At 41.0% G+C, this 25,121-nt stretch overlaps 2 protein-coding genes and 1 long non-coding RNA gene across 8 annotated transcripts; 1 reads left to right on the top strand and 2 right to left on the bottom strand.

Annotated features, from left to right (window-relative positions):
• Nucleotides 1–1,612: 1,612 nt before the first annotated feature.
• Nucleotides 1,613–7,199, bottom strand: LOC110488067 (uncharacterized). 5 transcript variants are annotated; one of them, XR_016493539.1, is made up of 9 exons: nt 6,896–7,199; nt 6,682–6,810; nt 6,212–6,367; nt 5,924–6,091; nt 3,120–3,227; nt 2,829–2,978; nt 2,550–2,717; nt 2,268–2,413; nt 1,613–2,054 (listed from the first exon to the last, which is right to left on the bottom strand). XR_016493539.1 is itself a non-coding variant. In XM_021560047.3 (9 exons), the coding sequence occupies exons 1-9, from the start codon at nt 6,912–6,914 to the stop codon at nt 1,969–1,971; spliced, it is 1,143 nt and encodes a 380-aa protein (XP_021415722.3). In that variant the 5' UTR covers nt 6,915–7,199; the 3' UTR covers nt 1,613–1,968. The 5 variants fall into 5 exon arrangements, 3 of the variants coding, with proteins under 3 accessions (XP_021415722.3, XP_021415721.3, XP_021415723.2); XR_016493540.1 differs by having other exon boundaries at nt 1,613–2,085; XM_021560047.3 differs by having other exon boundaries at nt 1,613–2,051; nt 2,268–2,429.
• A 4,843-nt stretch (nt 7,200–12,042) lies between these two features.
• On the bottom strand, nt 12,043–15,398 carry LOC110488069 (uncharacterized). Its single transcript, XR_002468340.3, has 4 exons — nt 15,264–15,398; nt 13,478–13,567; nt 12,969–13,105; nt 12,043–12,708 (listed from the first exon to the last, which is right to left on the bottom strand). It is a non-coding gene; the product is annotated as an uncharacterized LOC110488069 (long non-coding RNA).
• cfap69 (cilia and flagella associated protein 69) lies at nt 13,459–23,459 on the top strand. Of its 2 annotated transcripts, none has more exons than XM_021560050.3 (23): nt 13,459–15,790; nt 15,922–15,981; nt 16,108–16,173; nt 16,534–16,643; nt 16,726–16,802; nt 16,887–17,063; nt 17,179–17,331; nt 17,668–17,845; nt 18,010–18,133; nt 18,275–18,323; nt 18,484–18,605; nt 18,772–19,003; nt 19,281–19,445; nt 19,572–19,687; nt 20,133–20,251; nt 20,343–20,424; nt 20,521–20,713; nt 20,921–21,061; nt 21,814–21,890; nt 22,075–22,272; nt 22,397–22,483; nt 22,581–22,685; nt 23,067–23,459. In XM_021560050.3, exons 1-23 carry the CDS (start codon nt 15,653–15,655, stop codon nt 23,238–23,240), a joined length of 2,943 nt encoding a protein of 980 aa, XP_021415725.1. In that variant the 5' UTR covers nt 13,459–15,652; the 3' UTR covers nt 23,241–23,459. The 2 variants fall into 2 exon arrangements, with proteins under 2 accessions (XP_021415725.1, XP_021415726.1); XM_021560051.3 differs by having other exon boundaries at nt 16,887–16,985.
• The last annotated feature ends 1,662 nt before the right edge of the window (nt 23,460–25,121 follow it).

The raw sequence follows: 25,121 nt of genomic DNA on the forward strand, positions 1-25,121 counted from the left end.
AAACTGATTTTAATGACTCCAACCTAAGTGTATGTAAACTTCTGACTTCAACTGTATGTATATAGGTCATTTCTGTTTTTGCTTTTTTAATATGTTGCAAAAATGGCAAAAAAATACTTTGCACTTTGCATTTTGGGGTATTCTGAGTAGATTGAGGGACTTTATTAAAAATCCATTTTAGAATAAGGCTAACAAAATGTGGAAACGGTCAAGGGGTCTGAATACTTCCGAATGCACTGTATATTATGGCATTAAATTAAATCACATTTTATTTGTCACATGCACCGAATACAACAGGTACCTTACAATGAAATGCTTACTTACAAGCCCTTAACCAACAATTACGTTTTAAGAAAATACCCTCCCCAAAAAAGTAAGAGAATAACAAATAATTAAAGAGCAGCAGTAAATAACAATAACGGGGCTATATACAGGGGGTACCGGTACAGAGTCAATGTGTCAATGTGCGTGGGCACTGGTGTTGAGGTAATTATGTACATGCAGGTAGGGTTATTAAAGTGACTATGCATAGATAATAACAAAGAGTAGAAGCAGCGTGGAAGGGGGCGGGGGGCAATGCAAATAGTCTGGGTAGCCATTTGATTAGCTATTCAGGAGGTAATGTTAGAGAACCCTTTTGCAATTACGTTAGCACAGCTGAAAACTGTTGTTCTGATTAAAGCAATACAACTGGCTTTCATTAAACTAGTTGAGTATCTGGAGCATAAGCATTTGTGGGTTCGATTACAGGCTCAAAATGGCCAGAAACAAAGCATTTTCTTTTGAAACTCGTCAGTCTATTCTTGTTCTGAGAAATGAAGGCTATTCCATGTGAGAAATTGCCAAGAAACTGAAGATCTCGTTCAACGCTGTGTACTACTCCGTTCACAGAACAGCGCAAACTGGCCCTAACCAGAATAGAAAGAGGAGTGGGAGGGGGCACAACTGAGCAAGTGGGTCAAGTACATTAGAGTGTCTAGTTTGAGAAAGACGCCTCACAAGTCCTCAACTGGCAGCTTCATTAAATAGTACCCGCAAAACACCAGTCTCAACATCAACAGTGAAGAGGCGACGCCTGGAATGCTGGCCTTCTAGTTAGAGTTGCAAAAAAAGCCTCATTTTACAGACGTCTCAGTTTAGAAGCTGGAATCCTTTGCCAATTTAATATCTCCCATAGAAATGAAGGTGTGTTTTTTGTTGATGACTAAGACAAATGGGAAACTTCTGTTCTTTAATTAAAATTGTGAAAACAATTCATGAATATTTTTTTTAGAACGTAATTTCACAAAATTACGTGTGGACTGTGACAAGCACATCTACAGTTTCAGTGTTTGAAAATGAATAGTACTGCTCCCTATTTGATGGTACATTCTAGTCAAAAGAAATTGAGTACCTGACTCCTCCCTATTAATCACAAATGTACTCTAATTCATTAAGCTGGAGACCCATAATTGGCAACAATTAAAAATAATCAGGCCTATTGTTGAACTTTTGCATGGCCATAAATATACTATAAAACATGCTACCACGAACGTCCATGTGGTAAACATGATACAAAAATAAATAAGTTAGAAAAACACAGGTTAAAAAATGAAAATAGTTATCCCAAATCACCTAATAGTTAGACAACACACATTTATTTTCACCATAACACAGTAAACTCAAGCAAGAAAAAAAGTGGTTGTGTCAGTAACTATTGTGCCATCTTCGACAAGTTTGTTACTGAATGCTGTAATGCATTGTGGTTAGAGTGTTGGACTAGTAACCAGAAGGTTGCAAGTTCAAACCCCTAAGCTGACAAGGTACAAATCTGCCGTTCTGCCCCTGAACAGGCAGTTAACCTACTGTTCCTAGGCCGTCATTGAAAATAAGAATTTGTTCTTAACATACTTGCCTAGTTAAATAAAGGTACAATTTTTAAAAAATCCTAAAATGAAATACTATTCCGGTATCTATACAAGTCCATAATCATGACTCTGGGTTTCCAACCATCTTTATCAAAGGTTCATCGTCAGAGCAGTCTTGTGACCGATTTCTCTTCTCTGCCATAGCTTCTGGTGAAGAATGAGGGGGATTCGTGAGCATCTTTAACAAGAGTTAATCATCAGAGTTCTCCTCTTCCAAATAAATACACAAAAAAACTATGAGTACTGCATAATAGGTAGACACTGACAGATTCCAATGTGATTTATCAAACAGTGCAGCTCTCGACTATGTCAAAGATAATCCAAATGGGAAGGGAAATATACAATAAGTGGAATTCTTACCTGCACTTCTTTCGCCTGCGTTTCCCACATTGGCTCTATAGTAATCTTCCAAGGCTTCTTTAGTTTCACACCTCTCCAGAATAACCATCAGGGTCTTCATTGATGGATTCCTCACCATCTTCTTGATCAACAGCTCATCATCTAATCTATCATCCAAAGACCCTGATAAAGCAATACAAATCAACCGTTGCATAACAAGACTCACCCTAACCTAATCTTCTAGGGTGTATTTTGGATGTTTTTAAATCCATGCTTTGACATGTGCTGAAAAATTATTGTCACCTTCACTTGTGCTTTGAACAATGTTGGTGCTCCATCTGTTGACTGCTTTGTTTGTCTTTCCTGGCACACTCTTCTTCGCTGGTGTCGTGGTCTTCTTTACAGCTTTAAGAGGCTTTTTAACTAGGCTTATTAAGGGCTCGTCATCAGAATCAGAATTCACCTCTTCCTCTGACAATTCAAACAGGATAAAGGAAAAACATTATAGACCCATCAAAAAATGATCTGTCAGCATACATACTCAGCAACATTTGTAAAAATGTGCTCTGTAGGATAAATTACCTCTGCTGGTTTTGCCTTTTCTTTCACTACAGTTGTTGCTGTTGGATTCTTTAGCAACACAGCTCTTCAGTATTGTCCTCACAGTGTCTTTAGATGGAGACCTGGTTAGATTAATCAATGGTTCATCCTCTGAGCTGTCATCGGAGGATTCTGGCCATGTAATCAGAAAAGACTATTGGATTAGAATCAATGATACAACTGTCAGACATATTATGCCATAGTGAAAGTATAGAGACAAGAGATGCTGTGTGTTCTCAACTATCCTCCTGTTGTGGTTTTTAAGAACTTTACTGGGTGTTTCTCTGGCTGTTGTAGGGAGTGTCTTTGTTCGGGTTTGTGTCTTCAGCTTGTCTACCATCTTGATCAGTGGCACATTATCGGAGCTGTCACCTGATGAGTCTGGTTAAATAGACAATAAGATGAACAGGAAAAGCAAGTTTATTCCCCGCTAAAGCCATTTAGTACATGAATCAAATCCAATTTTATTGGTATAATGCGTTGCATACAACAGGTGTAGACTTCACAGTGCAATGCTTACTTACGAGCCCATTCCCAACAATGCAGAGTTAAAAATGTAAGACAATTATTTACTAAATAAAAGATAAATAAATAAAGGGTGTCAATGTAAATACTCCGGTTGCCCATTTTATTAACCTTTTAACAGTCTCATGGCATGGAGTAGAAGCTGTTCAGGTGCCTGTTGGTCCAAGACTTGGAGCTCCAATACTAATTGCTGTGCGGTAGCAGAGAGAACAGTCTATGACTTGGATGGCTGAAGTCTGACAATAGTTAGAGCCTTCCTCTGACACCCCCTGGTATAGAAGTCCTGGAAGGCAGGGAGTTCGGTCCCAGTGATGTACTGGCCCGTACCCACTACTGTCTATAGCGCCTTGCAGTCGGATGCCAAGCAGTTGCCACACCAAGCAGTGATGCGGCCAGTCAAAATGCTCTCAATGGTGCAGCTGTATAACTTTTTGAGGATTGAGGGCCCATGACAAATCCTTTAAGATCGTCCATGGTTCTTAGTGATAGGGACACCAAGGGAGCAGAATGATTGGAATGGTATCAAATACAGTGCCTTCGGAAAGTATTCAGGCCCTTTGACTTTTTCCACAATTTGTTATGTTATGGATTAAATAAATAAAAAATCATCAGCAATCTACACACAATACCAAGCGAAAACAGGTTTTTTAGAATGTTTCCAATTGTATTAAAATATATATACACCTTATTTCCATTTATTTTTCAGACCCTTTGCTATGAGACTTGACATTGAGCTCAGGTGCATCCTGTTTCAATTGATCATCCTTGATGTTTCTGCAACTTGATTGGAGTCCACCTGTGGTAAATTCAATTGATTGGACATCAATTGTAAAGGCCCACACCTGTCTATATAAGGTCCCACAGTTGACTGCATGTCAGATCAAAAAACCAAGCCATAAGGTCGAAGGAATTGTCCGTAGAGCTCAGAGACAGGACTGTGTAGAGAAACAGATCTGGGGAAGGGTACCAAAAAACATCTACAGCATTGAAGGTCCAAGAACACAGTGGCCTCCATCATTCTTAAATGGAAGAAGTTTGGAACCACCAAGACTTCCTAGAGCTGGACTGCCCGGCCAAACTGAGCAATCGGGGGAAAAGGGCTTTGGTCAGGGAGGTGACCAAGAACCCGATGGTCACTCTGACAGAGCTCCAGAGTTCCTCTGTGGAGATGGGAGAACCTTCCAGAAGGACAACCATCTCTGCCACACTTCCCCAATCATGCATTTATGGTTGAGAGTGGTCAGACGGAAGCCACTCCTCAGTAAAACACACATGGCACGCCGCTTGGAGTAGGTGCCAAAAGACACCTAAAGATTCTCAGATCATGAGAAACAAGATTCCCTGGTCTGATGAAACCAATAATTAACTATTTGTCCTGAATGCCTGGAGGAAACCTGGCACCATCCCTACGGTGAAGCATGCTAGTGGCAGCATCATGTTGTGGGGATGTTTTTCAGTGGCAGGGGCAGGGAGACTAGTCAGGATCAAGGCAAAGATGAATGGAGCAAAGTACACAGTTATTCTTGATAAAAACCTGCTCCAGAGTGCTCAGGACCTCAGACTGGGGCGAAAGTTCACCTTCCAACAGGACAGCGACTCGAAGCACACAGCCAAGATAATGCTGGAGTGGCTTTGGGACAAGTAGCTGAATGTCCTTGAGTGGCCCAGCCAGTGCCAGACTTGAAAATAGCTGTGTCGCGACCCTCCCCATCCAACCTTACAGAGCTTGAGAGGATCTGCAGAGAATGGGAGAAACTTCCCAAATACAGGTGTGCCAAGATTGTAGCGTCACACCCAAGAGACTCGATGCTGTAATCGTTTCCAAAGGCGCTTCAAAAAAGTACTGAGTAAAGGGTCTGAATACTTATGTAAATGTCATATTCCCGGTTTTTATTTGTCATTATGGGGTATTGTGTGTAGATTGAAGACAAAACAATTTAATCAATTGTAGACTAAGGCTGTAACAAAATGTGGAAAAAGTCAAGGGGTCTGAATACTTTCCGGAGGCACTGTACATCAAACATGTGTTTGATGCCATTCTAATCGCTCCGTTCCGGCCATTATTATGAGCCGTCCTTCCTCGGCAGCTCGTCTAGTAGGATTGCGTCACTGAGCAGGTCTCGGCTGGGTTTTCCTTTTGTAATTTATGACAGTTTGCAAGCCCTACCACATCCGACAAGCATCAGAGCCGGTGTAGTAGGATTCAAACTTAGTCCTGTATTGACGCTTTTCTGTTTGATTGGTCGTCAGAGGGCATAGCAAGATTTCTTATAAGTGTCTGGATTAGTGTCCTGCTCGTTGAAAGCGGCAGCTCTAGCCTTTAGCTCAGGACGGAAGTTGCCTGTAATCCATGGCTTGTGGTTGGGATATGTACGTAAGGTCACTATGGCGACTACGTCGTCGATGCACTTATTAATGAAGCCGGTGACTGATGTGGTAAACTCCTCAATACCATCGAATGAATCTCAGAACATATTCCAGTCTGTGCTAGCGAAACTGTCCTGTATCTTAGAAATATGGCCTTGATACAAGAATTGAGGAACTAGTCTCACCTGTGCATATGTTTTGAGTGTTCTGGACGTTATTTCTGCTCTTCACATCGTTAACCTCTCTGGCTGTGTTGAAGGGTCTCTTTTTGAATGGCAACGATGTCTGTTTAACCATCTTTATCAAGGGTTCATTGTCTGAGCTGTCATAGGAGTCCTCATCCTGGGTTGAACCTAGAATTACAACAAAGACCAAACAAATTGATGCCACCTTCCATTCATCCATTCAGAATAGTAGTAGTGTGTGTGTATTTTACAGTATTCAGGACAGAGAGGCTTGAGAGAGGTTCTCACCTGCGATCTTGTTCTTTGTCTTCTGGATGCCATTACCTGTTCCTCTTTTGATATAAGAAGTAGTCCCTTGCCCCTTTGCTTGTACAGTGGCTTTTTTAGGTCTGGGAAGTCTCTCCAACTTTGTCAAGGGTTCATCATCTGAAGTGTCATCTAAACCTAATCACACAAGCAGCAAATATCAACATATTACTCAAAATAAGGTAAATTCCCTTACGAAAAAAGATTGCAGTATAACTGCAGTTAGAGTGCAGTATAACTGCAGTATGCTGCAAATACTGCATCCCAAAAAAATGACTGCAGTAGTTTTGCAGCATAACTGCAGTATATTCTACAGTTATTGCGTCCAAAATACCACAGTTAACTGCAATTACTGCACTTTTACTGCAGTTTGAAAACTGCAATCTTTTTTTGTACGTGTTACTTTATTGAATAGGTGTTTATAAACGTTTTCATTTCACATGTTCTCTCACCTGAATCGTGTCTAGTGATATTCTGGCTATTTTTACACTGGGTCTCATTGGGCTGGTGCTTCTTGTTTATTAATGTAATCACAGGTTCATAATCGGAGCTTTTATTTAAGGACTTTAAGGACCGTACAGCTAAAAAAAAAAAAAACATGTTAGATGTGAACACAAAGAATAAAACCAATATCGGTCATTGTGTAGATTCAAAAGGCATATTCACCTGTGCGTATATCCACCATGTTTTCGCCCTGTAATATTATGACAATGTCGCTAGCTGTTTAAGCAAAGGTCTATGTGCGGAGAGACTTTCCAGGAGTAGAAAAACTGCAAGGTTAAAATTTCCTTTTGTTTACGATTGCGAGATAGCCCGCTGTCCTTTTTGATGACGTCATGACGTCCAGCGTTTGGTGGGACGTATTCATTACGCCGATTTTGTTGCAAAAACGTTTCTTAAACGGAAGCAAACAGAACGAAACGGGGAGGGACGGCTTTTGTGGAGCGATGGGTACCGATGCTTCGAGAGTGGCAATGTGTGCAGAGGGTCCCTGGTTCGAGCCCAGGTATGGGCGAGGAGACGTGTACACAACGACTAGTTAGATTAAAATGTTAACAGGTATTGCACGTTTTAGGAAAAACTATGTCGCTAATAATCCTGTTTACATGGACACATCTGAAATCTGGCTACTCTAATAAATGCAGACAATCAAAATAAACGTTATACTACAGAAATCATGTTATTTTTGTGAAGCATATGTAAGCATATGTATATGAAATTGCTAGCTAGTTAGCGGTGGTGCGAGGTAATAGCGTTTCCTTGCTCTGCAAGGGCCGCAGCTTTTGTGGAGCGATGGGTAACAATGCTTCGTGGGTTTCAGTTGTCTGTGTGTGCAGAGGGTATCTGGTTCGAGCCCGGGTAGGGGCGAGGGGACAGAAGGTATACTGTTAAACGTATTTGATTCCGAGTTGGGACATATATAACTACTAGGGGTTTACATGTAAGGGGTTTACATGTTCTAATAATTTGAAAGATTGCTCAGAAAACCAGGTGTTTTAATAAATGTATGTTTACTTCGATTAAGCTCAGCAGAGTAAAGTGTCTACATGACTATTGCATAATCTCCCTACTTCCATAATCAGTTTAATATCGAATTATTACGGTGCATGTAAACGTTCTCACATTTTACTAGGCAAGTCAGTTTTGAACAAATTCTTATTTACAATGACGGCCTACCGGGGAACTGTGTTGTTCAGGGGCAGAACGGCAGATTTCACCTAGTCAACTCAGGGATTCGTTCCACCAACCTTTCGGGTTACCGGCCCTAGTGACAAAGAGCTGCAATGTGGGGAATCGTAGGTGGCTCGCGTTTCAGCTAGTTTTATCTTGTTCTTGATACCATGTCTTGTTTTGACGTCTTTGCTAATATGGCAAAAATTCTCTAGCTAGCAAACCAACAACTGTAACGATGTATTTGAGAGACAAGTGCTCATTGTGCAAATGTAGGAATGTTTTCAATAAACATTGGATACAAAATATACTTTATATGTTGTCAACAATCTGAGAGAAATGTTCGGTTTTGTTGCTAAAAACATCTCCCTACTTTGAAATGTAAACAGCCCCATGGTTTGACAACCCTAAAAGGGATATATATACCTGCAAGAAAGTGGTAAATAAGGGTCTGTTTGAAAGGTAATATACCACATATTTTGTCTGAAATGGGTACTGGTATCAGATATACGAAAAAACATAAAAAAAGCATCCATGGTAAATTTCTTGGAATCTGATCTGTGTATGAAAAGGATATTATATCCCTTTCCTACAGAGACATTAGTCCAAGTTACTTGCTAAAACAATGCAAGTACAACCAATACACAACTGTCTTTACAAGAACCAGTCAATAATTAAAGCCAAATTTTTACATTTATTTTTTATTTCACCTTTATTTAACCAGGTAGGCCTGTTGAGAACAAGTTCTCATTTACAACTGCGACCTGGCCAAGATAAAGCAAAGCAGTGTGACAATAAACAACAACACAGAGTTACACATGGGATAAACAAAAGTACAGTCAATAACACAATTGTCACACCCTGACCATAGTTTGCTTTGTATGTATCTATGTTTTGTTTGGTCAGGGTGTGATCTGAGTGGGCATTCTATGTTGGATGTCTAGTTTGTCTGTTTCTGTGTTTGGCCTGATATGGTTCTCAATCAGAGGCAGGTGTTAGTCATTGTCTCTGATTGGGAGCCTTATTTAGGTAGCCTGTTTTGTCATTTTGGGTTGTGGGTGTCTATGTTAGTTGCTTGTGTCAGCATAGTTATCATTATAGTGTCAAGGTTGTTATTGGTTTGTATAGTCTATTCAGTGAATAGTGAATTCTTTAATTAAAAAATCATCATGAACACATACCAGGCTGCATTTTGGTCTGCTCCTTATGACGATTGTGACAACAATAGAAAAATCTATATACAATGTGTGCGAATGGAATAAGGAGGTAAGGCAAAAAATATGCCATAGAAGTGAAGTAATTACAATTTAGCAAATTAACACTGGAGTGATATATGTGCAGATGATGATGTGCAAGTAGAAATACTGGTGTGCAAAAGAGCAAAAAAAGTAAATAACTATGGGGACGAGGTAGGTAGTTGGATGGGCTATTTACAGATGGGCTGTGTACAGCTGCAGTGATCAGTAAACTTCTCAGATAGCTGATGCTTAAAGTTAGTGAGGGAGATATGTCTCCAACTTCAGTTATTTTTGCAATTTGTTTCAGTCATTGGCAGCAGAGAACTGGAAGGAAAGGTGACCAAAGAAGGTGTTGGCTTTGGGGATGACCAGTGAGATATACCTGCTGGAGCATGTGCTACGGGTGGGTGTTATGGTGACCAGTGAGCTGAGATAAAGCGGAGCATTACTTAGCAAAGACTTCTAGATGACCTGGAGCCAGTGGGTCTGGTGATGAATATGTAGCGAGGGCCAGCCGACGAGAGCATACAGGTCGCAGTGGTGGGTGGTATATGGTGCTTTGGTGACAAAACGGATGGCACTGTGATAGACTGCATCCAATTTGCTGAGTAGAGTGTTGGAGGCTATTTTGTAAATGACATTGTCGAGAATCGGTAGAATAGTCAGTTTTATGAGGGTATGTTTGGCAGGGTTAGTGAAGAAGGCTTTGTTGTGAAGTAGGAAGTGGATCCTAGATTTTCTTTTTTATTGGAGATACTTAATGAGTCTGGAAGGAGAGTTTACAGTCTAACCAGACACCTAGGTATTTGTAGTTATAAATTCTAAGTCAGAACCGTCCAGAGGAGGGAGGTTGCAGGCAGCAATTGGTTGAAGAGCATGCACTTAGTTTTCCCAGCATTTAAAAGCAGTTGGAGGCCATGGAAGGAGTGTTGTATGGCATTGAAGCTTGTTTGGAGGTTTGTTAACAGTGTCCAAAGAAGGGCCAGATGTATGCAGAATGGTGTCGTCTGCGTAGAGGTGGATCAAGGAATCACCCGCTGCAAGAGCGACATCATTGATATATACAGAGAAAAGTCGGCCCAAGAGTTGAACCCTGTGGTACCCCCATAGAGACTGCCAGAGGTCTGGACAACAGGCCCTCCGCTTTGACACACTGAACTCTATCAGAGAAGTAGTTGGAGAACCAGGCGAGGTAGTCATTTGAGAAACCAAGGCTGTTGAGTCTGCCAATAAGAATTACGGTGATTGACAGGGTCGAAAGCCTTGGCCAGGTTGATGAAGACGGCTGCACAGTACTGTCTTTTATCGACAGCGGTTATAATATCGTTTAGTACCTTGAGTGTGGCTGATGTACACCCGTGACCAGCTCGGAAACCGGAGTGCACAGTGGAAAAGGTACGGTGGGATTCTAAATGGTCAGTGATCTGTTAACTTGGCTTTCGAAGACTTTAGAAAGGCAGGGCAGGATGTATATAGGTCTGTAACAGTTTGGGTCAAGAGTGTCACCCCCTTTTGAAGAGGGGGATGACCGCGGCAGCTTTCCAATCTTTAGGAATCTCGGGCAATACGAAAGAGGTGGAACAGACTAGTAATAGGGGTTGCGACAATGGCGGTGGATAATTTTAGAACGAGAAGTCCAGATTGTCTAGCCCAGCTGGTCTAGGTTTTGCAGCTCTTTCAGAACCTCTGCTATCTGGATTTGGGTGAAGGAGAAGCAGGGGAGTCTTGGGCAAGTAGCTGCGGGGGGTGCGGAGTTGTTGGCCGGGGTTGGGGTAGCCAGGAGGAATGCATGGCCAGCCGTAGAGAAATGCTTTTTGAAATTCTCGATTATCATGGATTTATCGGTGGTGACAGTGTTTCCTAGCCTCAGTGCAGTGGGCAGCTGGGAGGAAGTGCTCTTATTCTCCATGGACTTTATAGTGTCCCAAACCTTTTGGAGTTAGAGCTATAGGATGCAAATTTCTGTTTGAAAAAGCTAGCCTTAGCTTTCTTAACTGAGTGTGTGTATTGGTTCCTGACTTCCCTGAAAAGTTGCATATCGCGGGACTATTCGATGCTAGTGCAGTACGCCACAGGTTGTTTTAGTGCTGGTCAAGGGCAGTCAGGTCTGGAGTGAACCAAGTGCTATATCTGTTCTTATTCTACATTTTTTGAATGGGACATGCTTATTTAAGATGTTGAGGAAATTACTTTTAAAGAACAACCAGGCATCCTCTTCTGACGGGATGAGGTCAATATCCTTCCAGGATACCCGGGCCAGGTCGATTAGAAAGGCTTGCTTACAGAAGTGTTTTAGGGAGTGTTCGACAGTGATGGGGGGTGTTCGTTTGACCACGGACCCATAACGGATGCATGCAATGAGGCAGTGTTCGCTGAGATCCTGATTGAAAACAGCAGAGGTGTATTTGGAGGGCAAGTTGGTCAGGATAATATCTATGAGGTTGCCCATGTTTATGGATTTAGGGTTGTACCTGGCGGGTTCCTTGATGATTTGTTTGAGATTGAGGGCATCTAGTTTAGATTGTAGGATGGCCGAGGTGTTAAGCATATCCCAGTTTAGGTCACCCAACAGAATGAACTCTGAAGATAGACTGGGGGCAATCAATTCACATATGGTGTCCAGGGCACAGCTGGGAGCTGAGGGGGGGTCTATAAAAGGTGGCAACAGTGAGAGACTTATTTCTGGAGAGATTATTTTTTTAAATTAGAAGCTCTAACTGTTTGGGCATCGACCTGGAAAGTATAACAGAACTTTGCAGGCTATCTCTGCAGTAGATTGCAACTCATTCCCCTTTGGCAGTTCTATCTTGTTAATTTAAAGTATATTCAGGCCCAGTTTTGTTCTGAAAACAGAAATTATAATTAATTCATCATTATAAAACACAAACGTGCTACTGCAAAAGTACTCATTTATCCATTTAAGTTATCAACTTTTATTACTTCAACAGTTAAGCGCTCATTGTACCAACACATTGGAACTTTGAAAGCTATTGATGATGTGTGCACGACATTGGCATGCACCTCACTAAATAGTTATTGACAAACAATCCACATATAACAGAAATACTGTATGTCCATTTGTACATCAAAATTAATTGTTTAGAAGCATACTGGCGCTGCCAATCTTTTAATTTCTTATTACAGTGATCTCCAACTAAACCAACATGAGGTGTCCCACTGGGCACAGATGTCAGTTCCATGTCTAGTTGTCAATTAACGTGAAATCAACAAAACATTTCGTAATGTCATTACATTTAGGTTAAAAGCTGGGTAAGAAAATTATGAAATTCCCTTATGTTAATTTGTGCAAATCCAATCAGTTTTCCACATTGATTCAATGTCCATAACATTGGCGCATTACAAACAGCATTGGTCATCTCTGCTCACACTCGAGGTACAGGACACACTGGTTGAAAACACCACTTAAAAGCGTAGTGACTCAGTTGAGTGAGGAACTGAAGCGTTGCTCTGTACGACTGAGATGTAGTCATGCTGGTATTGTGTGACTGACTGCTCACAGGTAAGGCGATTTTACTTGCTTCACGGACGCCACTCAAATAGGAATGTTTCCTGGGGAGAGAAAAAGACAAAGAATGAAATGCATTGAAAATCTACTCTCACGGATATTATCTTTGCTGTGAAGACCTGGGCCTATATCCATGAAGTGTCTCAAGAGTAGGAGTACTGATCCAGGATAGGTTGTGCCTTTTAGAATAAGATTACATGGACTGGTGGAACCTGATCCTAGATTATCAATTATACTCTGACACTTTATGAATATGAGCCCTATAGTGTGATACATTGGGTTAGAATGATAAAATGGATCTTACCTCCCCAGCAAAGAACACTTTTCCTTGGACATTTCAGCGACGATGTCATAGGCCTCCAGTCTTCACAAAGACATATGACATCTGAGACCACATGTCTGCTCTACCACATCAAAGTACTTCACTTTCTCTAGGAACTCCTGGCCAAGACAATGGAAAAGTAATGAGGATAAGGTACAGGATAATACAAAAAAAGGTACATATTGCAGCTTTAACCTTTTATTTATCCAGGAAGTCCCATTGAGGATAGGAGACCTCTTTTACAAGGGAGACCTTGAATATCTTGAAAATCTAATGTGTAGTAATGTAATATGTGGAGCAATGTAATGTAGTACTATAATCTGTGTAGTAATGTCCTCTGTGTAGTAATGCCATCTGTGTTGTAATGTAATGTGTAGTAACTAATTTAATCTGTGTAGTAACTAACGTAATCTGTGTAGTAATGTAATATAATCTGTGTATTAATGTCATCTGCGCAATATTCTCTTCCTAGTAGAGGGTTATTCCATTACCTGCTCATTGAAGACTTCACGCAGGACCTTCATGCACTGACCAGCAACATCTTTGTGGCCAAAGTAGTCTGCACCTTGGATCTTCTCGTCCTAAAAGCGGTATGGGAACGGCAATTTGCGGATTAGGTGTGTCAAGACACTGTTTTTGGTGACAGGATAAACCAGTTTCTTTTAAATCAAATCAAATGTATTTATATAGCCCTTGTTACATCAGCTGATATCTCAAAGTGCTGTACAGAAACCCAGCCTAAAACCCCAAACAGCAAGCAATGCAGGTGTAGAAGCACGGTGGCTAGGAAAAACTCCCTAGAAAGGCCAAAACCTAGGAAGAAACCTAGAGAGGAACGAGGCTATGAGGGGTGGCCAGTCCTCTTCTGGCTGTGTCGGGTGGAGATTATAACAGAACATGGCCAAGATGTTAAAATGTTCATAAATGACCAGCATGGTCAAATAATAATAATCACAGTAGTTGTCGAGGTTGCAGCAAGTCAGCACCTCAGGAGTAAATGTCAGTTGCCTTTTCATAGCCGATCATTAAGAGTATCTCTACCGCTCCTGCTGTCTCTAGAGAGTTGAAAACAGCAGGTCTGGGACAGGTGAACAGGTCAGGGTTCCATAGCCGCAGGCAGAACAGTTGACACTGGAGCAGCAGCATGGCCAGGTGGACTGGGGACAGCAAGGCGTCATCATGCCAGGTAGTCCTGGCAATCAGTTGCTAGTGTTTTAAGTCAATCGGGTGATCTGGATACACTCATTGTGAAGGTGGATTTTTGTGGCATTTATAGCCACAGTGATTAATTGTACAGCACAAGTGTCTAAGAAGTCAAATAACCTGGATATCGTTATATCTGCAACTGAGAAGTTTTTGGGGCTCCAAGCCTTCACGGCAGAAACACTACAAGGACTTTTGTTGCTAGGAAATGTCCCGCCCTCACAGGAGGCTTCTGAACCTGTGTTGGGACCTGATTTAAAAAAACGTTTTTTTAATTTTTTTTTACAGAAAAGCAGGTTCATTTTGTCTTTTTTCATATTTTTTTTTTGGTAGTTTGATCTTTTATTTTAACGCAAATGTTTTATTTTTGCGGACGGATCCTTATTACCCACCCGCACAGTTGGTGGCCGACTGTACATTTGATTGTTACGCCATTATACCATAGAAGTAGAAGAAGAAGCTGCTCACTGGCTTGCAGTGGAAGAAGATGGAACGAGATGGATTTTGGCCGAGATTCTGCACATTTTCTCATCGATTAAACATTTGATCTCAATACAATCTGTTATAAACAGAGTGGACTAAGTTTTGTCGACTTTACCCTTTGCAAAATGAAATAAAAAACGCGTTGTTTAGAACGAGTGCAAAGGCGAATTGAGTTACTGCACAAGAGCACTTCACAAAGGAGGCGTTCCCTAATGGCAATATGCAGATGATGCCAAAACGCGCCAATAGGATCTCGCTAGCTCGTGCTTGGCTCTGCCCATTATGACTAATTTGTTCCCATTGGAAACGACAGGCTATGGTCAATATTGGTTTAGTTATACAAATCTTTGGTATTACCGGCTGGGCACATCAATCCTAGATTATAGTGCAGATCTAGCGGCTATACTATCGGCTTTAATATGAAAACACAGGGACATTATAGCACTGATAGAACAATGAGGTTTAGTTATAAAACATATTTAATGATTGTAATAGAGATTGCCAACATGAAGCTAACCTGCTGCCCAATTGATCATTAATCAGCTGTCCACAACTAACAGATGCGTGCAATTTGGATATATACGCACTAACCTGCATCTGGCAGCACGGCAGACTGTGCTCTTTTTCCGATTCAGAGTTTATTAATTTGTTTGAGACGATTGATAACAATTAATTCTTACAATCTGCCAGCGAATGCTGTCACCAAAACCCCACTTCCGGTGTGTCAGAACGGGAAAAGTAGGCGTTTCGAGATGTGGTATTTTCTGTTTGTGGTAGTAGGGAGATAACCATAGTAACGGATACAAGCGCACATAGGTAGGTCTGAGGCCAACACAGAAGTCGGTGTTTTTGTGAGGCATCGACTGTAGTTATTTTCTTCCATGTATTTGTAATATTTGTTATGTCAACTAACTGAAACATTTCAGTTGTACACGCGGAACTCTGTAAAGCAGGTATTTTTTTGCACAAACGCGTTTGCAATGCTTGCATCGGAGGCTGCAATGACTAAAAGTTATTTGACAACTTCAACTGGATCGAAAGCCAAAGTGCATCGAAGAAAACATGCGATCCCAGTTATCAAACATATAGCAAAAGACAATGATCAAGAGAAACAGGAGGTAAGTTGTTTATATTTTTCTACTTTGACATGTTTTAAACTACTTTGTCATGCATTTCAAATAAAAGTTCACTTTGTCTTAGGAATCTGGATTCATGTGAATTTATCAAATGCGTTCATGTGTTTTTTCAGGTTCTCACTAAACCTATTGAACTCAGTCGTGTGATACATTTTCTTGAGGATCCTTTAGCAGTAAGTGGAAAATATTTGTCAACATAATCATTAAACTATTACTAGGTTAGTAACGAAATCATAAACTAAGCTATTAATTCAATGGAAATGCCAAATGTTAATCAAACATTTCTATCTCTGCTTCAGGCTACTTTGAAAGAGAGACAGATTTTTGCTTTGAAGAAAGTAGTGAAGAGATGTCAAAAAGGCTTTGTATCCTTCTTACCTGACTTTTTCTTGATTTCATTGGGCTGATTGATTATTTTCTGGTTCAGAACTAATTGTGCCAGGGTGTAAACTCTTCTGACTCATATCCCCTAATGATGTTTTGGAAATAGATAAGCCTATGTTGTTAGGCAGTGTCATGTCCTCCGAGTACCAAATGTAGACACATTGAATTCCCTAGATCCCAATTACCAGCTAATTATTTTTGGGTTCAGCATTTTTATTGCCCAGAAATAATTATACTTATGAGATATTGTATGTCTCCATGGGGTATTTTTAGACATCATTATTTCCATAGTTAGGCTACTTCTTCATGTGCTTATTTGTCCTTAAAATTACATTTTCAAGCTTTTGAAAGAGCTGGCAGATGTTTTTAAGATTTTATATATCTGTGCTGAGAAGTCCAAAGATCATCCTGAATATACTTCAGTGCTATGTGACTTACTGAAGATTTGTCGGTAAGTTGTTGCTTGTTTAATCGGTTATTCTTGCTTATTCAAACCAAATACAAGCTTACAGACTATAACTTGTATTACTTAGGCTTCCTTTTCTAAAGGAAAAGACCTCTGATGAAGTGACCTATGCACAGACTGTCAAAGAATCATTCTCTCAGATGGGTACGTAACGCATGCAGTACTGCTGTGGTCATACAAGCATCTATTGTCATCCAAAAGTGATACCAATTTATTTTATGTTTGCAGGGTTCCTGATGAGGGTGCCAAACGCTGAAGTGAGGAACCAAATCTGCCACTCTATTATATCCGTGTACAGCTCTGTGACATCAAAACACAGTGTGGATGGTATGGACAGTCTTTCAAAGCCTGCAGCTGCCTCAAAGCCAGCTGTTGCCTCTCACAGATTCTCTAAACAGTCAATGAGTGAGCCATTTTAAATGATATTGAGGTTGTGTTCGTTGTAAGACATTCACCTGTCTGAAATGGTGTACCACTTCATAGAAATATGTCTTCCGTTGTAATATCCTATTTTCTGTAGGACTCCACCCTACCAGCCTAGGCTACAGGGTGCAGCTGTTGGAGCAGAGTGGGCTGGCTGAGACTCTGGTCCTGTCCATGGCCCTCCTGGAGAACCAGCCTGCAGTCAAGCTCCAGGTCCTACAGACTCTTCAGATGCTCTCCAGCTCATCTGGTAAATAACAATTCAAACATGAATTGCTATAAAGGACTGGTGAATTAGTTTCTGTATGAATTAGTTTCTGTATGTTTCCCAACTGGCATAGTCTCAGAAATCCCAGACCTAGAGAAAGTCAGAACATTGGTTGTGTGGGACCCTATTTCCCTTTATAGTGCACTACTTTGGATTGGAGCCCTTCATCCTTCATCAGAGAAAGTAGCTCTTGAGATAATGTAGCTCTTTAAAGAAGGACCAATCATAGCAGTAACTTACAGTTTACCTCTGTCAATGTCAAGGAGTCATTCTCTATTTAATCCACCTCATACAGTCACATGTATGTTTTGTACACAGATGTGAACTGTAGCCTAATATTAAAGGCACAGGGGGCACAGCAGATCTGTTTCCATATGAATGAGCCAGACCCTTCAGGGCAAGTCCTGTTCCGCTCCTCGGAGATCCTATGGAACTTGCTGGAGAGAGGTTGCAAAGAGGAGGTTACAGCTCAATTGAGCAACATGGACTGTATTATGTATGTGACTTTTACCTACATTTTTTAAGAGCTCATTCACATTCTGCATGAGTGAGTGCAATAAACTGTACTCACATTAAAAAGTGTTTACAACCATTACAAATTAACTGTGTAATATGTGAAGGGAAATGAAGTACTAATGATTATTATCGTCTCAAACATAGGGCTCTGAAAGAGGCATTTTTGCACCAGCTGCTGAATGGCTTTCGACATTACGACTTCCAACTCAGGAATGATCTACTGGTGATCACAACTCTCATAGCTGAAAACCCCAAATCTCCACTCATTGTAAGCAAATTGTATTACTAAATCAAAGCAGGAAGTAAATCACAGGAATGTCATCAATTGTCAATAATCATACCACACTTCAAGCATCACATGTTATTGATATTTGTTTGTCTTCTCATCAGTGGTTGTCCTCATTTACAGGAGAGTTTATTTGCCAAGCAACTCATTCTTTTTGTTACATTTCCAGAACGTAAGCCTCTTTTTTTTTGCCATATATAAATAAATAAATGATGTGTTTGTAAGTAGTGATAATGTTTGATGCATTATAACATGTAACAGATTTACTTTATCTTCCAAATGAAGTTGAATGGTCATGAACTATTTTGATATTATTTTTCTTTGTATCCAAGTCAAGAGTCACAACCCGTTGGTCCGCAACCTCAAGCTATCCTATAACAATGAAGATTTTGAGATGAAAAGGTTGCTACTAAATCTGGTTGTTGTCATGTCAAAAGACTTATCTGCTCTGCAGGTGAATGAGTATTTTACTTCCGTAATGTGAACGATCGATTAGCTGCATTATTTAATGTTAGTGTGCCATTGATAGTCTGAAAAACATTCCAGAGTACATACAAATTATTCATACTCTCTGATGTGTTATAAACTGTAACTTCATACATGATGTTTGTGTCTACCAGCTGTTCAAAGAGGGCCATGTTGTCCTGGCCCTGCTCCACCTAGTGAAGCCCACTGCTGCTCCTCCTGAAGGCCAGTCAGGGCCACGCAACTGGACCCCTGTCCAGCAGGAGGAGCTGCAACTGCAGGCTCTGGCCACTCTGGCCACCGTGGCTCCACTGATGCTGGATGACTATATGATCTGCCAGGGAAACACCTGCCTTCTGCTGCTGCTGGAGTGGTGCACTGAGCGAGGTGAGGAGAGGGGGCACCCTGGGAACTTACCACGAACTTGGACAGGAGTTGAACAGATGTAGTGGTGTGTAGACAACGTTAGTTGCAGATGGACTTCTCCAAAGCAATGTTCTTAATTTCATATATTGGCTTGTATGGTGGGAGTAATTCAGAGACTGGTACCTCACATTTGTTTGGCCACTTATGATGACATAGCTATGAATTTAATGGAACTTGAAATTGGTCACTTAGTTTGATCTGCAACTATTGTTTGTATCACATTGTTTATGCCCAACAGATGCCTACTTTGGACAGGGCCATAGTTTCCATGGCACTGGAGGGAGGGGCAGTAAGAAGGCTCAGATGCGTTACTGTGTGAGGCTGCTGAGATCCATGGTGTCTCTAGGCAACGAAGCAATCAACCAGGACCTCTTTGATCAAGGAGCCATCAGCCAGCTGCTTGGTAATGACAGGCGTTACCTCCCCTTTTGGAATATTACAGCTATTATGGATATTTGGATTTTGATTCCAAATGCAAGCTTCTCAAAGTATCTGTGTTTTTCCATAATATTGAGCACAACTTTCCCAGTGATCATTATGCAGATGGAGGGGAGTCCTGAGGAGGAGGACGTTATTACCTTGGAGATCAAGGCTGACATTCAGCTGATCCTGTCAGCACTCTGCGAGAACAATCCACACAGAAAGGTAAAACTAAGGTCAAGAACCTTGATTACAGCGAGGACTGTGAAGAGACACACAGAAAGGTACAGACACACGCATACGTGCACAAGCGCTAGCACACGCACTCTACACACACATACATTGTAATATTGTTGTATGGTGGTATTATACATTTTGTATTATAGATATGTAGTGGTGTAATAATGTTATATGATATATTGTTTTATACGTTATGTAAGTGCCTTAGTGTGTTTGGACCCCAGGAAGAATAGCTGCTGCCTTGGCAGCAGGTATTGGGGATCCCTAATATATACAAATACAGCATCTTCAAAGAGGATATTGGAGAATTATGTGTTACTCACCCTCGTAACAGCAGTTAAAAAGCCTCAATGCACTATGATGTTTTCGCTTTCATTGAATTTAAATGGAGACTAAAATGGGTTTAACTCCATGCTATTATATGCCTCAGGAATTGTTTGGATCGGAGGGAGTTGAGATGACGGTGCATTTCCTCAAGATGAGCACTGAGAAGTTCTACAGTGGCCTGGGACACAACAAACTCATCCTCTCCACCGTGGATTGTGTCTGGTCAGTTCACTTACCAATACATCAGTTTACTTCTTCCACCTGTGACTCTTGTACTGTATGTTCTCATTTGTGGGCTGTTGTTTTACTGTAGGTCCTGTATTGTTGGATGCTACACCACAGAAGATGTGTTTTTGGAAAAAGAAGGCATTTTCCTTCTGCTTGACTTGCTTCATGTAAGTACACTATCTGGTGTGGCATCCTTAGGTGTAGCTCAAGCAGTACTTTTTCTGCTGCACCATGTTGAATTTCTGAACCCATCTTACCTGCAGTCGAGCCCTAGGAACATGCAGAACGTGGTCCTTGGAACCCTGCTGGAGCTGTGTGACAACCCCAAGACGATGTCTCACATCCTGGCCTGGCGAGGGCAGAAGAGCCTGACCACCCCGGGGCTACTCTTACAGCTCTGGAGGCAGGAAGAGGCAGAGCTGGGGGTGAGCAGAGACCTCTATGGAAGGATCTCAGGTGGGTCCATGGTATCATTCAAATTAAGTGGGATTACTGCTGTTAACAATCACACAAGGACAGTGAAATGCTATGCAGTGAGGTCAATACTCTTTGAATAATACAGTAAATGTTGCCTCTGTTTCATAATGGAGCTACAGTAACATCCTACTACTAAAACTACTAAAGCTAGAACTTTTTCTTCTTTTTTTTCTGTTTTATGGCTAGATCCCAAGAAGCCTATTCTGTGTTATTACCAAGAGGAGGAGGATTCCCAGGTATCACTGCCTGCTAACAGGCCTAGTGCTGCAGTGATGGATGTGTCTGAGAACCTTCGCTCCAAGATCTACTCTGTCTTCTGTAAACTTGGTAAAGGACAATTGACTACTATTTTCAAGGGACAGATTAAATCAAATCAAACTTTATTTGTCACATGTTGCTGAATACAACATGTGTAGACTTTACCGTGAAATGCTTACTTAAAAGCCCTTAACCAACAGTGCAGTTCAAGAAGAGTTAATTAAGAAAATATTTACCAAATAAACTAATGTAAAAAGTAACACAATAAAATAACAATAATGAGGCTATATACAGGGGGTACTGAGTCAGTATGCGGGGGGGTACAGGTTAGTCGAGGTAATTTGTACAGGTAGGGGTGAGGGGTGTGCATAGATAATAAATAGTGAGTAGCAGCAGTGTACAAAACAAATGGAGAGAGGGGGGTGTCAATGTAAATAGTCCGGTGGCCGTTTGATTAAAGGTTCAGCAGTCTTATGGCTTGGGGTAGAAGCTGTTAAGGAGCCTTTTGGTCTTAGACTTGGCACTCCGGTACCACTTGCCGTGCGGTAGCAGAATAAACAGTCTATGACTTGGGTGACTGGAGTCACTGACAATTTTTTGGGCTTTCCTCTGACACCTCCTAGTATACAGGTCCTGGATGGCAGGAAACTTGGCACCAGTGATGTACTGGGCTGTACGCAGTACCCTCTGTAGCACCTTACCGATGCCGAGCAGTTGCCATACCAACACCCTGAAATTTTGAAATTAACACAAGTGTATGCTTTACAGTAATGTGTGTTTGTGAGTTGTTTCCTTGGGTAAAATAATGCTTCTGATTCCAGGTTTTGAAGCCCTGCCTGGATTGTCAACGGAAGATTATATCACCCTAAGCATTGTCACCAGATATCTGGACTTTAAGGTGAACATTTGTGTCCTCTCTTAGCCTATCCTAGAATGTACATTTATAACAGGTCAGTCACACACAAATAAGCTTGATATGATATCCGTATCAGTCAGAACAGTGTCAAACTGACAAAGAAAAAAAGACCATGTCAAATCATGAAGAAAAACATTTTTTTTTGAACGGTAAGCTATCTCAATAGGTTGGCGAGGTGTGGGATGAGATCTCCAAAGAGTTAAGTCTGGAGGGAGTGAGACCAGTCACCCCTGACGAAGAGGCCCTGGATACCATTGCTAAGATGACAGAGGACACAGCCAGGAGAGTCATCACACAGCAGAGCAGCATGCTGGAGCAACGGGACAAGGAGGACGTCAGTGAGGAGAAACGCATGTATACAGAGGTGTGCGTGCGTGCCCGTGCCCGTGACATTATATCAGCTGGGGTCAAATGGCCCCAATGTGTGTAAGGGCTCTAAAATAATTAAGGTCTGACTAAGTTATTCTGTTTATTTCTTAATTTCACAGATACGTTCCAACTGGAAACAGCAGGAGCTTACAGCCCAGTCTTGGGAGCATTTTGTGGCAAAGACATCAAACTACAAGATTTTAAAGGTTGTCCTATGTCCGCCTCAAGCAATTAATCTTTATTTGAAAGTGCTATTTGTAGGGAAGACTTTGTGATTGATTACTTTATCAATGTCTATTTCAGGAGACAAAAGAGCATCAGGAGAGATCTATTGACTCTTCCAGACCTAAACCAAAGCATAAGGAAGCTATATTCCATCCTACACAAATTCATGGCTTACAAATTACAGTAAGTCATTGTGATGCAGATATTGTACTGTACTATATTGATAATTATAAACTGGGTGCTTCAAGCCCTGAATGCTGATTGGCTAAAAGCCGTGGTATATCAAAGGTATAACACTGGTATGACAAAACGTTTATTTTTACTGCTCTAATTACATTGGTAACCCGTTTATAATAGCAATAAGGCACCTCGGGGGTTTGTGGTATATTGCCAATATACCACGACCTACGACACTCCGCATTGCATCTTGTCTTAAGAACAGCCCTTAGCCGTGCTATATTGGCCATATACCATGACCCCCTGTTTCCATGCTTAATTTGTTGCTCTGATTTCCCCACCGCCTTAAAACAATTGTGTGTGTGTGTGTGTGTGTGTGTGTTTCAGAAATTTTGTGGGCGGGTGATGACTGTAGAGAGCACTCCAGCCCACCTGACAGGAGGGCCCCTGGCCAATACAGAGCTGGCACTGGAGAGGGTGCCCATCCAGGGTGGAGCCCTGAGGAAACTCCCCACTGCCACTGAGGACCCAGAGTATTTCAACACAGTATCAGTCAAATAAATACCCCACCTCCTCTTATAGCTTTGCTCAGTGTTTGTTCACTATTTACTACAGGTCTCCATGTACAATTTGGTGTGTTAGCTTCAGAGTGAACATACAGACAGGAATTCATCAATCCAGCATGAACAACCAAAATTAGACTACTAGTATCTACTAGGGACAGATATTAATGGATGGATTAAACAGATTTGAAATTATTAAAATTGTGCTGCAACTGAATTTTGTCATTGTGCCTAGGACTGATTTTTTGATTTAAATATTGATGTAGCAATCGACAGAATTCACAATCATTTGTGAGGACATCACCTCATTTTGACCTTCAGTGCACAAGGTGTTTCATTTGTGATGTCAGAGATACTTTTTATGATGAATATTCTACTTCCTCACATGTTTCGTGATGGTATAAACTATTTTGTGATGTGATTAGCAGTTTACATCAAGACCAGTATGTTACCAGCATCTGCTTTTGGCAATAATGTTTCAATTTACTGAGTGTGCAGGCTGACGGATGAAGTCATTTAGGAGGCCACAATCAGCATCCTGTAGTCTACCTCCCCCTCCGAATTGACTGCCTTTTGTGGCCAAACTGAACATGACTACACATGTTTGTATTCTGCAGACTATAGACAAAGACCCATACTAAACAAGGCTACTAGTGTGTCAAGATGGGGAAGATGGCGCTTTCCTGCTTTCCTTTGGTTTGAAAATATTGTTTCCATAAAGGAAATGTATTTGGTTGTGCTGTGGTCAGGCCACTAGTTCTGGATGTGTTGGATGAAGATACATTTTTTTTTTCCCCACATAATGAAAGGTTATATACCACTTTCCAGTACACGACACACTGACGTCATGCACAGATGCGTGTGACTTTTGGCGGCAGTGAGAAAGCCTTTGCCATCATACTCCCATTCAACAAAGCCTAGATTTATGTTTTTATTACTTCTGAACAAAATCACTTTCTGGGGTTGTCATACGCTTACAATAATGTTTTGATTCTTGCTTGAACAGTCGCAAAGATTATATTTGGTTGTGATCTTTGCAAAATAACTATTTTGGATGCAGCAGTTGTTAGCTATAATGCTAACGCTCATTGATTATAGGCTGTAGCAAAAGAAAAAGAGACATTTTACTGGTTGAAGTGTTTAAAAAATATATATAATGCAGTTGATTTGCGATGATGACATAAACATATTAAGCATGACATTTATAAAAGCCTTAAAATCAAATTTATAATTCAAAAATAGTGTGAAATGCACCCACAAGCAACATGTAAATAGAGCCTTTTTTTGCTGGAGTACTATAAGAACTCCTCCTTGTCCTGCCACCAACTTGCGCATCACCATCTTGCAGTGCTGTGCTGAAGCCATCGCACTCTCCCACCGTTGTAAAAAATATTTTGGAAGCTATATAAATGCATTTACTAATACATGTAATTTGGTCCTTGAAACATTTAATTTAAATACTGTCGAATTCCATTCATTCCTATGGAGGACTGCTCCAACTGGGGAGTACCAATATGTTGGTGACTTCAAAGCCTCTCAATGGCAATGAAATAGCATCAGCAATCCAGGGTTTATATACATCATTGAGCAAGTTGATTTTGTCCAACCACACCAGACACGATCAGGACACGCAGGTTTAAATATCAAAACAAACTCTGAACCAATGATATTAATTTGGGGACAGGTCAAAAAACAAACATTTACGGTCATTTAGCTAGCTAGCTTGCTGTTGCTAGCTAATTTGTCCTGGGATATAAACATTGGGTTGTTATTTTACCTGAAATGCACAAGGTCCTCTACTCCGACAATTAATCCACAGATAAAACAGTAAACCAAGTTTGTTTCTAATCTCTCCTCCTTCAGGCTTCTTCTTATTTGG

This window comes from Oncorhynchus mykiss, chromosome 30 (genome assembly GCF_057628025.1).
Source record: "Oncorhynchus mykiss isolate SJ-2025 chromosome 30, ASM5762802v1, whole genome shotgun sequence".
Taxonomy (NCBI): Eukaryota; Metazoa; Chordata; class Actinopteri; order Salmoniformes; family Salmonidae; genus Oncorhynchus; species Oncorhynchus mykiss.